Here is a 17,587-nt window from a genome sequence, read left to right as displayed (position 1 = left end):
GACAACATAGCAGCTAGTCCTAATAGCTCAGAATCAATAACCATTTAGAGATAGGACTTGCGTAGGGGAAAACTGATCAAAAATACAGGATGCAAGGCAGATAATGGCAAGAGATGGTGTCATTCCTTATGTACACGCATGACAACCCATTCTGAAAATTTACTTGAATGTTTACATTTCCCTCACAGTGCCTGTGAGCAGGTTCGCAGATGCATTGACGGACATGAGGCAGAGCAAGGGTTAACAATTTTACTTTAACAGGGGAATACTCCCCGCAGGGAGGCAAACAGTTAACGGGGAAATAAACAGTAAGGCTGAGTTCACACGTAGCAGAATTGCCGCAGAAATTTCCGCGGCAATTCTGCGCCTCCTGCCGCAGGTATATCGCAGAATTTGCATAATTAGCTTGCAGAGTGCTAGCGTTTTTCAAGCGATCTGTAGCATCGCTTGGAAAACTGTTTGACAGGTTGGTGACCAACTTTTTACTATTGATGCAGCCTATGCAGCATCTATAGTAAAAGATAGAATGTTAAAAATAATAAAAAAAATAAAAAAAAAGGTTATACTCACCTCAGCGGCTTCCGTTCCTAATGCTGTGTGTTCATGACCTTCCATTGACGTAGCGGTCACGTGACCGCGACGTCATCGCGGTCATGTGACCGCGACGTCATCGCAGGTCCTTCACACACACACCTCGGAAGCCTCTGAGAAGGTCGGGCCGCCAGAAGGTGAGTATATCGCTATTTTTTATTTTAATTCTTTTTTTTTTTACCACTTATATGGTGCCCAGTCCGTGGAGGAGAGTCTCCTCTCCTCCACCCTGGGTACCAACCGCACTTGATCTGCTTACTTCCCGCATGGTGTGCACAGCCCCGTGCGGGAAGTAAGCAGATCAATGCACTCCTATGGGTGCAGAATCGCCGCGATTCCGCAATTTTAATGAACATGCTGCGTTTTTTTCTGGATTGCGATTCCGCTCAGGAAAAAGATGCAGCATGTGCACAAAATATGCGGATTGCAATCTGTTACATAGGATGCTTAATGTTAGCGTTTTTTTCGCGGTTTTATAGCGTTTTTATAGCGAAAAAAACGCAAAAAATCTGCTACGTGTGCACACAGCCTAAAATGGCAGAATGAACAGTTAAATGGCAAAAGGATATGCATGGTTGAAAAACAGTAGTTTCAGTAATGGCAGTTCCTTTGTGCACTTATTGTGTCAGAAGTTTCACCGACTGTAGATGCTGCTTGAAAGTCAGTATCGCCGACAACAGCTGGTGTGGTGCTTGTCCAAGAAGGTCCTGCTGATATCTGTGGTCTATCTTCTGGCAGCAGTGGTCGGTGTCCGGTACCTTCCACTGAGCCCCTAGTCCATGAACATATGCGGCCGGAGCAAACAAGGCTGCAGCACAATCGGGGTCTCCCGTGGGCGGGAAAGTATATGTTGGTAAGGTGGGTTACAAGTGTCTATCCAGTACTCTGTTCTCTCTTTGCGGCACGTGCGCTGTACTCACGGTCAAGAAGCACACGGCACCTCGAAGCTGCACTTTTCTCTCTATGCTGCACGCTGCCTGTTCCTGCCAAGACTGAAACGCCGACAACCCAGGCGCGCTGCTTCTCTGGCGGGGTACTGCAGACCACGGTCCGATTACTAGGGCAGCAGTGAACAGTCCTGAACTCTGCCCTGGCTCTTAGGCTGGCGTGCGGTGCTTAGCTGGACAGGGATCCCGGCTCTTTCGTTATTACTGCGGGGGGCTCCGGCATTGGATCGGCCGTGTGTCATTGCAGCCTGGCTGCGCATCCCCTGGAGCCCGCTGTGCACGCACCTTGCCTCTGTCACCGCCGGCGGGGAACTGTCCGACGCTGCACGCGCTCTCACTTATCACCGCACCCCCCAGCTTCCAGGTCAGAGCCCGGTCCTTTTTGCCTTTCCCCGGAAAACAAAAGACGCAGCCTCAGCAGTTCCGGACCTGGCTCAATACAGGTACTTGCAGCCTGGTCTTCCTCCTTACATGCCCATACACCTTAGATTGTGGTTGGGCAAATGCTTGATGGTCCAGTAGCTATTTTGTCCTGCTTCGCCATACTCTTTGAGGAAATGGGAGTAAGATTATGTCGTCAGACTCCTTTGGCAGTGGTTATTTACCTGGAGAACAAAGGGACCCAATTTTAGCATTCAACCTGCCTGATACTTATTTATGCTTATGTTATCTACTGACGTTGGGTCAGGAGACCCTGCAAGCACATTAGATGGCCGGTCACCACAAAATGAAATATTTAGTTCACATCTTATCTTTAATTCATGTTAAGTGTATGAACTGTAAAAGCTCCTGGTGCATATATCAGACATATCCATAGGCCTCAAAGAATATATCAAAATAGTGTCTTTTTTGGCATATTCAAGAGCCCATTTCTGTATCTGAATAAACAGACTACTATACGTTTCCATACAGAAGAACACAAAAAGGAACACTGCCTAGAATGTGGTTCATTCTAATGGCAAATGCCGGAGACTTTAATCAGAATTATAAGTTGGAGAAAACTCCCAATGTGATCAGAGTCTAAGTAACAAGTGTTATTTTTGTTCTTAGTGGACAAGCACAAGCCACAGACCTTGCATTAATTGCAGATGTAGTAATCTATGCAAACATCCTCGTTAACCTGGAGCAACATCTACAACAATACACGCACTCAGAATGAAAATTCTTTACAACAGGTGTCATCAAGTCATTCCAATTATGCGGCCTGTTTAACCTGTCATGATGGATACCTTGAATTTAGTGATTACATCACATACACTTTGAAAATAAGGAAGAAGATGTTTAAAGGGGTTAATCGAGATCAGACAAAATTGCAAGAATATACAGGCAGTCTGACTGGGCTATCGGGCATTTGTGACAACCAAGACCGGATTTACTGGATCAGAATAACTATGGCAAATGCACCAGAATGCTGACCGTTATTAGTCTCTTTTCTAGAGAAGAGGCCATGGATAAATGTAGTGCTAAAGTAAAAAGCACCAGCATTATTAATGACAGATTGCTATATTTGTGTTATTCGCACAGTCCCTTTAATACTACAGACCTATTTCAGATGGTGGTAACCTGCCAGCTTCCTCAGGCCACCTAAACCACTCCCATGTCTTTATTCACCCTTTAATAAACTTTCAAACAATCCCCTTTGGATGCCCTATTGCTTTGTCTATCACCATAAACTCATTTTTATAATTGCGGTGGTGATATGCTAATTAGTAAGAGGACTAGGCGTGGGGGCGACTAATCCTAAGTTTACTCACGGCTGAGTCTTTGCAAATGTCTGCCTCCTTGACAACAGGCAGTAAGCTGGGAGTATGCACCCTAAGCTCATCCGCGCACTGCGCATGCCCAGGGGGCAGTGGTGATGCAGGACTCTCGTGGCTGGCTGTGTCCTACGTGTCACCACTGTTTCTCTGGACATGCGCAGTGCGTATCCCTACTTGTAGTGGGCATAGTCGGGGAGGCAGAGATTTGCAAAGAATTGGTGACGACAGCGCTCTTGCAAATCATCTCTCTCACGCCCACAGGTATGTGATAACATGATTGGTGGGGATGAGGCCAGGGCCACACCACAGTATTTTCTCTCATCCGAGAGAACCGGACGATTATGTGAATCACACTCTTGAAAAAATTAGATCACACTGTGATCAGAATTTTATCAATGTGGAGAAGATGGTAAAAAAAAATGTTTCCATCTTCTCCATTCTGTCAGTCCATGAAAGTCATATCGGAGATGTCATCTGAGCGCAGTCCAATGTTTTCCACTGTCTCATTAACTTCCATGGCTAAGCATAATCCCAATTTCAGATGCAAATCATGCATGTTGTGACTTTTTCTTTGGACATGTGCACGGCCCCAGAGAACAACTATGGTTCGAGTGCGGTCCGATGTTTTGTTAGATCGCATTCAGTCCGAAAATACGCATTGTGCCCTTAGTCTGAGGAGGAAAACTCCCCAACCACTATTCACCCGCTAATTAACATACCACAGTGCAAGTTCTAAAACCGATTTTATGGTGCTAGGCAAAGCAAGAAGCCACCATAAGGGGCTTGAATGAAAGTATAGTAAGGGATGGGTGAAGACATAGGGGCAGTTTGGGAGACCTGGGGAAATGGACAGGTTCTCTTTAACTGTTTGTATGTCCGGCATATCACTTGGACCCTCTGGTTCTACGTAGCAGAATGTAGGTCACAGGGGATGTGGTCGTGGTGTTACAATACCCCCGTCTGAATACCATAAGCTGGAATTAAATGGACAGCTACGCTATTTGCTCATCAGTCAGTCTTTGGCTCCTTTTTTGCATTGTGGTACATCTGTGGTGAATAATGGTTGTCTAATTTCTTAGAAAAGGGAAGAACATGGTTTATCACAGCGTTACACAGTGCTGGAAATTTTTCTGTACAGAAGCAAGTTCTTTAGAAATTCGGAAAAGAATGAAATTACCATTACTGGTATAGTAGTTTGTATTAGTACATATACCGAGGGCGCCCTAAAGAACAAGGAATATGGTCAAATGGCCTGGGGTGTTTTAATTAACCATAGGTTATATGATCAGTCCATATAGGCTCTCAATCACATTGATCGTGGTACTTAAAGAATTAAATCAATGAAATTATAGAAACTTCGGAGCAGGGTATATGTTGCCCCAATCACTGTGATAATTTGGCCTTTAAGACAGAAATCCAGTAGAATGTGAGATTTTGCAGCGGACAACAAAATGAGCAGAGATCTCCATTGCAAAATTTCTCTGATTAAAAAACAAAGTGAGTGATCAGACTCCAATAAGAGCAACATAGTATACGTTTAAACACTTCATTTTTTCATCTGTGTAAAATGGTCCGTTTTTCTCTCATTTGTCATCTGCTTTGCCTCCTCTCTTTTTTTTTTTTTTTTTTTTTTTTTTTTTTTAAGTTTGATGGGTGTAGACTGAACTTTTTTTTTTTTTTTTATCCTGTGGCCCTTGGGGTATGTGCACACATTGCAGATTTGCCTCTGGAATTTTTTGTGCGGATTCTGCATCTCTTTGCAGAAAGCACAGGTGCAGATTTGATGCGTTTTTCCTGCGGATTTTGTGCAGATTTCCCTGCGTTTTTACCCCTGCGGATTTCTATAATGGAATGGGTGCAGAAACACTGCAGATCCGCACAAAAGAAGTGACCTGGTCCTTTTTTGAATCTTCTGCGTTTTCAGTGCAGAATTTTCCGCATCATTAGCACAGCATTTTTTTTTTTGCCATTGATTACATTGTACTGTAAATCACTTGCAGATCTGCAGCGTTTCTGCGCGGAAAAAAATGCTGCAGTTCTGCAGGAAATCTGCAACATGTGCACATACCCTAAATAATCAGAGTGATTACATGAGAATTCTGCTGTTCAAAAAAAATGCTTTGAAAAGTCTCAACATTTTTGCTCAATGCAGAACAATTTTTACGACTTTTGACTTTTTCACACCAGTTTTGGCCAACTTCACCAAAATGGGCGAATATTGGCCGGAGCAAGCCCTGATGGAGCGTGGTGACCCCCACTTGTCAAATTCATGACAACCTGTGGCATACCTTACGTTATAAATCTTACTCCATTTTCTTACTGTAGTAAAGTTTGTGGCGAGGCGTACGGAGGCACCAGCACACTTCACAGGCACACCTGAACAATGTCGGTCTTGATGAATCTGGGCCATCGACACAGTGGGTCAGTTTAAAAATGGATGACACACGAATGGAACATTGAAGTAAAAGTACGTTTTCAGCTATTCGCCCAGTTTTAATGAATCCCCATCAATTTTTTTTAAATTTTAATTCTAATGTGAAAACAGATGTAATAGGACTTGCCGAGTCTCATAAATTGGACACACAGATCCGTATTTTAAAACCTGATGTTTACAATATACAAAATCGATAAGTCTGTAATCACTCTGTGTGACTGCAGACTTATGACTCCCCCAGCGCACGCATGCTGTTTCAGACAAAGGGTACATATGAGTTATACATACTCCCGCCAAGTGGGCACGGCCTCGCTCCATACGCTTGTATGGAGTGGAGGCTGCACCCTATCTAGTGACGCGGCCGGCCAGTGGGTGTGTCTGACTTGAGGGTGCGGCCTCGCTCCATACAAGTGTATAGAGAGAGTGGCAGTGCCATAAAATATTCATTTTCTTTAATAGCGGGCACAGTGTTAGCCACAGCCGCCGGACAATCACATGTGCCTGCTATTAAATGGAATTAATACTCACTGCGCTCCATGCCCGGGATTATGGGCAAGCAGTGAATATTCATTCTCTTTGATAGCGGGCACACATGATCACCAAGCCACTGCAGGAGCCGGCAGCTGCAGCTAACCTTGTGTCTGCTATTAAAGAAGATGAATATTCACTGCTCGCCCATAATCATTCTGCTGACTATACATGACATTAGCTGCTGGCATTAGGACAGGACGCCGCTGTGAGGGAGGGGAGGTAAGTAGAATTGTTTATTTTTTATATGTGCAGCATGATGGGGGCCATATATAGCAGGATGGGGATGGTTGCCATGTATAGGAGGATGGTTTGGGGGCAATGTATACCAGGATGGGAATGGTGTCCATGTATACCTGGATGGGGACATATATGTCAAGATGGGGGGATATACACCAGGATGGGGGATACTACCCCTATAACACTGTCAGCAGTAGCTCCCCCATAACAGTGTGTCATGACCACACTTTGTGGAATTTTCAAACTTTAAATTTTTATGCCCTTAAATCAGGGAGTTATGTCACACAAAATGGTTAATAAATAACATTTCTCACATATCTACTTTACATCAGCATAAATTTTGAAACTTTTTTTTGTTAGGAAGTTAGAGTTAAAAGTTGATTTCTCATTTTTACAAAATTTACCAAACCATATTTTTTAGGGACCACATCACATTTCAAGTGACTTTGAGGTGTCTATATGACAGAAAATACCCCAAAGTGACACCTTTCTAAAAACTGCACCCCTCAAGATACTCAAAACCACATTCACAAAGTTTATTAACCCTTCATGTGTTTCACAGGAACTGAAGTAATGTGGAAGGAAAAAATTTTAAGTACACAAAACTTTAGACCAACATTTCTTTATTTTCCCAAAGGAATGAGCACCATTTGACTTTTTGAATGCAAAATTTACTAGAATCATTAGCGGATGCCATGTCACGTCTGGAGAGCCCCTGATGTGCCTAAACAGTGGAAACCCACACAAGTTACCCCATTTCGGAAACTAGACCACTCACGCAATGTATCTAGATGTGTGGTGAGCACCTTGAGCACTTCTGCTTCACAGAAGTTTTGTCATGACTCAGGTCGGGGAGGGGGGGTTTCTGGCTACATCCTGGTCAGATCAGGGTTAAGATACTTCGCCTCTTTATTGCTGGGGTGGCTATTTAATGTTGGTAGTTCCTAGGTCCAGTGTCAGTGATACTTCCGTTTACTCGGCTTGGGATTGCTGACCCAGGTTATTCATCTGTTATCGTAGTGGCTCTGTGCGTGTGAGCTTTTCTGTGTATGACCCGGTTCGTCCCCTGACTTCTGCCTCTATGTACTGCCCTGTCCTTCCTTGTTCTCTGACCCCTCGGTTCATCTTGGTTCACTTGCTGTATCATCCCTAGTTACCTCGCTTTCATTTGGCTTTGACCCTTGGCTCTCCATTTGACAACGTTTACATTTTGTGCCTCACATTCCGCCCTCTCAGTTGCTTATCCGTCCTCACACATGGTAGCTCCGCCCCCTGTGATCACGTGACTGTTTAGTGTCAGGTCCTGTGCACACTGCGGGCTTTAGCTCTCACACTCCTTGCGCTTGGTTCCAGCCCCCCTGCAAGCGCCCCCTAGGCTCCTCAGGTGACACACACTGTGTGTCATTGCAAGTTTATAATGTAGACCCATGAAAATGAAAAATCTAATTTTTCTCAGAAAAATGTTTTTAGCCCCAAATTTTTTATTTTCACAAGAGTAACAGTAGAAAAATTTGTTGTGCAATTTCCAAAATTTGTTTAGCAATTTCTCTTGAGTATACGGATACCCCATGTATGGGGGGAAACTACTATTTAGGCGCATGGCAGGGCTCAGAAAGGAAGAGCAATGTTTTGGAAAGCTGACTTTAATGGAATGGTCTGCGGGTGTCGTGTTGCATTTGGAGAGCCCCTGATGTGCCTGAACATTTTAAACTCCCCTACAAGTGACCCCACTTTAGAAACTAGACCCCTCAAGGAACTTGTCTAGAAATGTGGTAAGCACCTTCAACTCACAGGTGCTTCACAGAATTTTACAACGTTGATCAGTGAAAATGAAGAAAAAAAAATCTTTTTCCCACATAAATATTTTTTAGTCCCAAATGTTTTTTATTTTCACAAGGATAGCTGGAGAAAATCGACTCCAAATGTGTTGTGCAATTTCTCCTGAGTACACAGATACCCCATATGTGGTGGAAAACTACTTTTGAGGCACAGCGCAAAGCTCAGAAGGGAAGAGGCGCCATATTTGAGTTCAGATTTTGCTGGCCTGATTTGAGAGTGCCATGTCACATTGGCAGAGCCCCTGAGGTGCCAGAACAGCAAAAAAAAACTATTTTACTATAAGTTACCCCATTTTACAAACTACACCTCTAAATGAATTCATGTAGAGGTGCAGAGAGCTTGTTGATGCCACAGGTATGTCACAGAATTGTATACCATTGGGCAGTGAAGAAAAGATAATTACATTTTGACTACCAAAATTTTCTTTTAGCCCCAGATTGTCTATTTCCACAAGAGGAAATAAATAAAAATGGCACCAAAATGTGTCCCACAATTTCTGCTGAATGTAGAAATACACCATATGTGGCTGCACAGTACTGCTTAGTTTTGCGAAGAGACTCGGGAGGGACAGAGCGCTATTTGCCTCCTGGAGGGCAGATTTTCCTAGAATAGTTTGCAGACTCCATATACAGAGCCTCTAATTGCTAGAAGAGCAGGATCCCCCTCCAGTGACCCCATTTTGGAAATGATACCTCTTTGGGACTTTATCTACAGGTTTAGTGACTATTTTGACTCCATGGGTGTTTTCCAGAAGCAAGCAGCAGTGGATTTTGCTGAGTGAAAATTGCAACCTGCCGTTGTAGTGTCCGGTACTTTGTAGTCACCAGTAAGTTGTTGTGCCAAGTACATTATTCCCAGCTCATGCTTCTGGAGGCATGCAACCATAAATTATTCAAGCTCTCATCGCTACAGAATTGCAAAACATGTGGACGCTAATTGTGGTTAGGCACACTGTGGCTCAGAAGGGAGGGGGGCATTTGAATTTGGGAGTGCAGAATTTACTGTATTTTTGGGGGGGACGAGGAGTCATTTCACTTTTCCAGGGCATTTGCACTACCAGTAGCGTGGAGGCCCACTATATTTCCATTAACAGATGACTGACCACCTGATTGGAGACTTTTTTTTTTTCTGTGGATTGAGTTGAAGCTTTTATTGGGAACAATTTACACATAATGTTTGGGATCGCATATATCCGGCGCTCTACGCTGAGCACTTATATCCGGGTTTCCTAAATCTCCACTCACTATAGTGAGACAGCAGAGGCTGGCCTCTGCTCAGCATTGCCCTTCTTTTTAGAAGTGCACAAAACTGTGGCGGACCACGCTTTTATGCACGCCTAAAAAGACGCATACCACCGGATGACAGGTCAGACGGCATCCACAGTGTCATCATCTGCCTCAATATAGGGAATCTTCCATTGGAGGTTCTGTCTGAATGACGTATTTCAGAGATTTACCTGGAAACCCCAGTGAAAGCGCTCATTGTAGAGCGCAGCATAAATGTGCGCTGAGCCTTACTGCGATCTTTTGTAGTCTGAGTGAAAAAATTAACAGCTGGTGAAGAATTGGTTTATTTATTTTTTTACCCCATTCCTCGTGCGGTAGAAGTGATTAGATGACTTTATTCTTCAGAGAAATTACAGCGATAACAGATTCATGTCGGGTTTTTATGTTTGGCTGCTGTCACAAACTAAAAGACACTTATTACAAAAACAAGTTTTTGTATCCCCAGACTTTGATGGCTATAATTTTTACATATTTCTGCCAACAGTCATGTGAGGGCTTTGTTTTTGTGATCACTTTCTATTCCGATTTTTGGGTAGCAGAATGAACAAAAAACAGCAATTCAGTAATTTTTGGGGGGTTTAATAAGGCAGCTTTATTCCTCGGGTCAGTACGATTACAGCGATACCACATTTATTTGTTTTTTTATGTTTTGCTGCTTTTACAGAATAAATACTAATTTATAGAACTATTTTTTAGAAAAAAATTATTTTGCCTTTCTTTATTGGAGAGCTATAATCATTTTGTTTTTCCGCTGATGGAGCTGTATGGCGGCTTGTTTTTTGTGGGACAAGATAACTTTTTCAGAAATACCATTTTTATTCACATTAATCTTAATTGAGTTTTTATTTCACTTTTTCTTTGGTGGCATGATGATAAAATATTGTTTTTTGCCTTTTTTTTTTTTTTACGGTGTTTACTGAAGGGGATAAGTAGTGTAACAGTTTTATAGGTTGTTTTTGGAAGCGGTGATACCAAATGTCAACCTTTTTTTGCTTTTGTTTTTACATACGGTAAATAAATGCATTTATTGGATTAATATTTTTTCTTTTTTTATGTTCTTTATTTTGTGATTTTTGCAATGCGATGCCCATTGATGTGGCTGTCACTATTGACAGCGGCATCAGAGGGGTTAAACAAGCGCAGTGCTGCATTTGATTGTGGCGGCACTCAGTGTGAGCCCGCACGATTGATTAAGAAGTATACGTATGGTGGCTTGTGGGAATGCAGCTCCCGCAGTGCCATACATTTACTGCGGATTTTGGGAAGAGGTTAATAGCTATTAAAATATCAAATGGGAAAAAATGAAAAACCACTAAGCCTATGCGTTTCAAGCAGAGTCTTATTGCTTGAAACGTGTAGGCCTAGTGTGTTTCTTTTTTTTTCCTCCTTTTGATATTTTAATAGTTGTGAAAAAATGTTTTTATAGCCCTTTCCACTGTGCTTGCGGGATGTCTTTCTGCCTTCTACCTGATTATTTTCACCCGGGAGCCGACCCGTGGTTTCTATTCGTGCACTGCACCTTTTTTAGATTGACCGATACCTGGACAGGGTTGAGCAGATGTGTTCTTTTTTCTTTGCCTCTGAAATTCAACATGCCAGATCTTTTTTCCCCCCCCTAACATCATTGCCGCCAGAGGTGCAGGAAACTGAAGTTCATGACATCCTGGCGCTATAATAATGCGAATAAACCTTTTCAGATCCTAAAAATCTAAACATTTTAAGCTTGCACCAAGTTTAGCTGAGATCATATGATTTCCTCGCATAGTTAGAAAATAGACTTCTTAAAGCAATTGGCTTTTCACAAGATGAGTTGGAGTCTTAAGGTCCCTTTCCACTTGCGAGAGAAAAAACGGTCCGATTAACGGACCGAAAAAACGGAGGAAAATCATGCGAGTGTCATGCGATTTTTTTAATCGCAACATCCGTATTGCTGTCCGATTTTTACGCACCGGTGTCCTTTGAAAAGCCAGCAAATCAGTGCTGTGTACAGTAAAATCACACTGACAGGTTAGAATAGAATAGATATATACACATAGAATGTGTATATATACATATATATATGTCAGTGAGACACCTATATATGTATATTTATATTTAATGCAGCGCTAGATAGCATAAAAGCCGCTAATTCAATTGCCGGCTTTTGCTCTCTCCTTCCCAAACCCGACAGGATATGAGACATGGTTTACATACAGTAAACCATCTCATATCCCTTCTTTTATTACATATTCCTCTTCACTAATGTAAGAAGTGTCTGTGTGTCAAATTTGGGGGCTCTAGCTATGAAATTAAGGGGTTAAATCGCGGAAAAAATTGGCGTGGGCTCCCGCGCAATTTTCTTACTCCAGAGTGGTAAAGCCAGTGACTGAGGGCAGATATTAATAGCCAGGAGAGGGTCCATGGTTATTGGCCCCCCTGGCTACAAACATCTGCCCCCAGCCACCCCAGAAAAGGCACATCTGGAAGATGCGCCTATTCTGGCACTTGACCACTCTCTTCCCACTCCCGTGTAGCGGTGGGATATGGGGTAATGAAGGGTTAATGTCACCTTGCTATTGTAAGGTGACATTAAGCCAGATTAATAATGGAGAGGCGTCAATTATGACACCTATCCATTATTAATCCAATAGTATGAAATGGTTAAAAAAAAAAACACACACACACAATATTGCAAAGTTTTTTAATGAAATAAACACACAGGTTGTTGTAATATTTTATTGCTCTCTCAATCCACCTGAAGACCATCGTTCTGTAAAAAATTAAAAATAATAAACCAACAATATACATACCTTCCGTAGATCTGTGACGTCCCACGATGTAAATCCATCTGAAGGGGTTAAAATATTTTACAGGCAGGAGCTCTGCTAATGCAGCTGTGCTCGTCCCTGTAAACCCCGGGGAATGAAGGTAATGTAGGTCAATGACCTATAGTTACCTTCAGTCGTCGTGATGCGCCCTCTGCTGGATGTCCTCATGAACTGCAGCCTGGGAACTTTTTCCCACGCTCGACGTCATATGAGGACATCCAGCAGGGGGCGCATCACCGCGACTGAAAGTAACTATAGCAGAGCTCCTGCCTGTAAAATATTTTAACCCCTTCAGATGGATTTACATCGTGGGACGTCACAGATCTACGGAAGGTATGTATATTGGTTTATTATTTTTAATTTTTTACAGAACGATGGTCTTCAGGTGGATTGAGAGAGCAATAAAATATTACAACAACCTGTGTGTTTATTTCATTAAAAACCTTTGCAATATTGTGTGTGTTTTTTTTTTTTTAACCATTTCATACTATTGTGTTAATAATGGATATGTGTCATAATTGACGCCTCTCCATTATTAATCTGGCTTAATGTCACCTTACAATAGCAAGGTGGCATTAACCATTCATTACCCCATATCCCACCGCTACACGGGAGTGGGAAGAGAGTGGCCAAGTGCCAGAATAGGCGCATCTTCCAGATGTGCCTTTTCTGGGGTGGCTGGGGGCAGATGTTTGTAGCCAGGGGGGGCAATAACCATGGACCCTCTCTAGGCTATTAATATCTGCCCTCAGTCACTGGCTTTACCACTCTGGAGTAAGAAAATGGCGCGGGAGCCCACGCCAATTTTTTCCGCGATTTAACCCTTTAATTTCATAGCTAGAGCCCCCAAATTTGACACACACACTTCTTACATTAGTGAAGAGGAATATGTAATAAAAGAAGGGATATGAGATGGTTTACTGTATGTAAACCATGTCTCATATCCTGTCGGGTTTGTGAAAGAGAGAGCAAAAGCCGGCAATTGAATTAGCGGCTTTTATGCTATCTAGTGCTGCATTAAATATAAATATACATATATAGGTGTCTCACTGACATATATATGTATATATACACATTCTATGTGTATATATCTACTCTATTCTAACCTGTCAGTGTGATTTTACTGTACACCGCACTGAATTGCCGGCTTTTCAAAGGACACTGGTGCGTAAAAATCGGACAGAACTCGCATGGTGCGAGTGCTGTGCGATTTTTATTTTTTTTATTTTTTTTATTTTTTTTTTCTTTTTCTGGCACCCATTGACTTGCATTGGCGAGTCTCGTCCAAGAATCGCAGCAATACGCAGCATGCTGCGATTTTTTTTCTCAGCTGATCCAGATTTTTCTCAGTCCGATTTCGGCTGAGAAAAAAAATTGCAAATGAAAAGACACCTATTGAATAACATTGGTCCGAGTGCAATCCGATTTTTTATCGGATTGCACTCGTCCGTTTTCCTCGCAAGTGGAAAGGGGCCCTTAGGGTGGATCTGTGCTAAGGAAATTAGATAATACCCTTCATTAAGATATAACGAGTGACTGCTCAGGACATGTAATAGGAACAATAGAAATGTCATGATAAAACATATTAGTTAAGCGTTGGCGTGCTGAAGCCATTAGAACATATTCCAAGTAATATTAGGATTTTTTCTTTCGGTTTCGGATTTCGGGTCCGCATAGTATTACGTGCTTCTCCTCTGAACTGCTGCTTTAAAGAGGATCAACACCGGCATTGAGTGAGTGGTTTCTCTTCCAAGCCCCATTGATTGGCTGCGGGTTAGGAGCTGCCAGCAGATAGTGTAGGCACCTGTTGGATGGGGACTCATTGCACACAGGTCACAAAGCAGCTGTCGGCCGCTACTAATTTTGTTCTGTACTTCAGGAGGTTCCAATGCGAAGTTGATTCCTAGAGGTGAAAGTTGCTTTCTCCAACTGCCTGCCTGTTAACCCTTACAAGCTCAGAAAGGCCCATTCTAATGTCAGAGACAGCAGGAAATGAAATAATGTATTAATTCATTGAATGTCTTCACTAGTTTTCTCAATCTGTAACCTCAGTCACGAAACAATCAGGTTACAGCATTGTTAATGGCTTTTAGTTTAGTTTTTGCTCCTAGGAGAGCTTTACTCCATACAAAGCCATGTAATATTATTTCCATAACTAATATTAATAATTTAAGTGCCAAGATTTATAGCATAATCATGTTTACTATTTTACTTGTTCCCCCTCTAATAAAATATGTAATTGATTACTGGATGTATACTTCGCAAGAAATTAATCTTTACTTAAAATGTGTTTTCAAGATGGCACCAGAGTGATGCTGGTGGGTAGTCTGGGGGTAGTGTTGCCAACCGTGCAGAAAGTCAGTTTGTAAAAACAGGGCATTTTCCCCTTATCCTTAAAGGGAATCTGTCACCAGGTTTTGGTACCACATCTGAGAGCAGCATAGTGTAGGAAAAGAGACCCTAAATCCAACGATGTATCACTTACCGGTAGTTTACTCGGTGCTACAGTCTTGACACATAGTTCTTAGCTATAGCAATGCAGCAGAGCTGAGGATGCTAACCCTGCCCACACCAGGCTTTGTATATACAATGTCAATCAACAGTAAGCTGCTTATTACAGAAGAGGGCGCAGTCGCACAAGTGCCTGCGCGCCAGCTAGTCACACCAATGATAATATCCTGGTGATAAAACCTTCAGTGTAAGTAAACCACAGCACACAGCCTGACATGTGACACATCGTTGAATTCTGTGTTTTAACCCCTACCTCATACTGTCCTCAGATTACATAGCAAAAACCTGCCTGCTTATTCCCGTGAAAAAAATCAATGTGTCTTTGTTTTTGAAAGCTGGAGATACAGAATATTTTGACAGCTATTTTCACCATTGTGCAGTTCGTAGTAAATACTTTCTTTGTGTGCATAGTGTTATATGCTGTAGATATCTATGATTTAAAATGTTATTGATTTATGATGGTTTTCAAATATGTTAGTGAAGAATGTTGGCTGTCTGTGATTTTTAGACAAGTTGCAAGGAAAAAAAAATGACGTTGGCAAATCGTGCAGTGGTAGCATGTAAATATTGGCAAACTGTGTGCCGTGATCCCATCTGTACTGTATGGCTGCCATCTGCTGGAAACACTTATGATTGCAGCAGATGGAACACATGATTGCAGCAGATGTCTTCATCTATTATGGTGCAGTGTGTTTTTAGGAAGTTTTGGAGCAGGGCTCAAGCGGAAACTGAGCCAAGACATCCCAAATCCTTTTTGGTGCTGAAACTGAGCAGAAATATTAAGGTTTTGAGTTCTTGAAGAAGATTTGTAGAGTTTCTGCTTAGTGTCTGCTTCAAAAACCACCTGTCAGCAGAAAAATAGTACATAATCATTTAATGGGCATTTAGGAGAATCTGACCAGTCAGTGTGGATACATTGATGGCTAGCTGTGTGCAATGCTATTTATATTACCATGTTATACCTAAACATATCAGCACATGGAGAGAGAATACAGATCATACTGCGCCAAGATGAACCTCGGCGGGCACGGAGACTGACGTGTGCTTCTCTTCTTCACTGCAGGCACTTTAATCCTACTGAAATACCCATATCCTCGAGCAGTAGAAGAGCCATCAATATACGAATCTGTCAGAGTTCATACTGCCATGCAGACTGGACGCTCTGAGAACGACCTGGTGCCTCTGGCCCCTTCCGTAAGTACATGCTATCACTTGAGAACTTCAGTCCTAAAGGCAACCTGTCATAAATCTGGATATTACCTGGTGTAAAGGCCACTGTCCTCCTGAATCTTGTGATGGTGTCATGTCCCACGACTTGAGAAATCATTTAATGTTTGCATTGTTTGTGTTCCATCCTTTCTTTCTAGGCAGAAGTTTGCCTTTCCCTTTATTTTGTCCCAACTCTCTCACTGTAGTCCTGTGATGTATGTTTGTTCACGCCCTTATTCTCCATTTTGTCATCATCCCCATATCTGTATGCATCCTATTACATGTCCTCTGTTGAATATTCCTTTTTACCTGCTGCTTTCATCATAATACAAGAATTTCGGTTAAAGCAATCCTCTTTTCCTGGAGTCTTCTTACATGAGAACGTGGCTGAGTTAAGCTATCTGATAAATCGGTATGAACGTGAGTACAGGTCAATACGGAAGCGCCCAAAAGAATTGGCCTATCCAGGCACCACTGCGTTCTACATACCCATGAGTCAGAATAGATGGTGTTCTTCATTCCTGAGATATGGCCCCCTTTTCCCAAAATGTAAATTTAGGTTTTTGAGCCTAAACTGTTCTATGGGCATCTTCTTATGGGATAATGACAGGTGTTCCTTCAAGGGACTGCTCAATGAAAGCAAGTTATCCCCTGCCCACAGGATCTCGTCCTGATCAGTATTATTGAGCACAGAATAACGTTTATCTTTATCCTTTTATCACAGTAAAAATTGAGCAGCAGCATGTATACTCTACCTCAGCTTCATTCATTCTTTATTGGACTGCCGAGTGCTCTGGTATTTGCGGCAGTCCTGCAAACCATGAATGGAGTGATGGTAGGGAGTGCGCACTGCTACTCTATTCTAATAGGGAGAACATTCACCTTTAATAATAATAATAATAATAATAATAATCTTTATATAGCGCCAACATATTCCGCAGCGCTTTACAGTTTGCACACATTATCATCGCTGTCCCCGATGGGGCTCACGATCTAAATTCCCGATCAGTATGTCTTTGGAATGTGGGAGGAAACCGGAGAACCCGGAAGAAACCCACGCAAACTCCTTTCTGCTGATCGGTGTAAGTCACAGTAATTGGACCCTAAGCAATAAATAAGTTGTCACCTATTCTGTGGATTCGTGATTACATGTTTTCTTTTAAAACCCTAAATGCATTATCACATATGTGTATGTGATTGCGGGAGTGACATCATGTGGAGAGAGAGCAGGAGATGAGCTTGGGCTCTCTCCACATGCGGTAGATGTAGGAAATATTCAAAGCCGGTATCTCTGCCTAACAGCAGCAACCGGAGCGGAGCTCAAATTGCTGCTGTTACGGCTGTCCATCTCCGACAGTGGCATTTAAATGGAATGCTAGCTGGTGCTCCCATAAGCCCCCAGCGATACTATTGCGAGGCACAGATGGATGCCATA

At 42.4% G+C, this 17,587-nt stretch overlaps 1 protein-coding gene across 2 annotated transcripts in view; it reads left to right on the top strand.

Annotated features, from left to right (window-relative positions):
- The window catches only part of DAPP1 (dual adaptor of phosphotyrosine and 3-phosphoinositides 1), a 114,687-nt gene that overhangs the window by 80,818 nt on the left and 16,282 nt on the right, over window positions 1–17,587 (top strand). For both annotated transcript variants that reach the window (XM_077277579.1, XM_077277585.1), the window contains one exon: window positions 16,007–16,137. In XM_077277579.1, the coding sequence (XP_077133694.1) occupies window positions 16,007–16,137 (131 nt within the window). The remainder of the gene's footprint in view (window positions 1–16,006; window positions 16,138–17,587) is intronic.

This window comes from Ranitomeya variabilis, chromosome 1 (assembly GCF_051348905.1).
Source record: "Ranitomeya variabilis isolate aRanVar5 chromosome 1, aRanVar5.hap1, whole genome shotgun sequence".
In the NCBI taxonomy this organism is placed as follows: domain Eukaryota; kingdom Metazoa; phylum Chordata; class Amphibia; order Anura; family Dendrobatidae; genus Ranitomeya; species Ranitomeya variabilis.
This window is presented reverse-complemented; position numbering and strand designations above follow the sequence as displayed.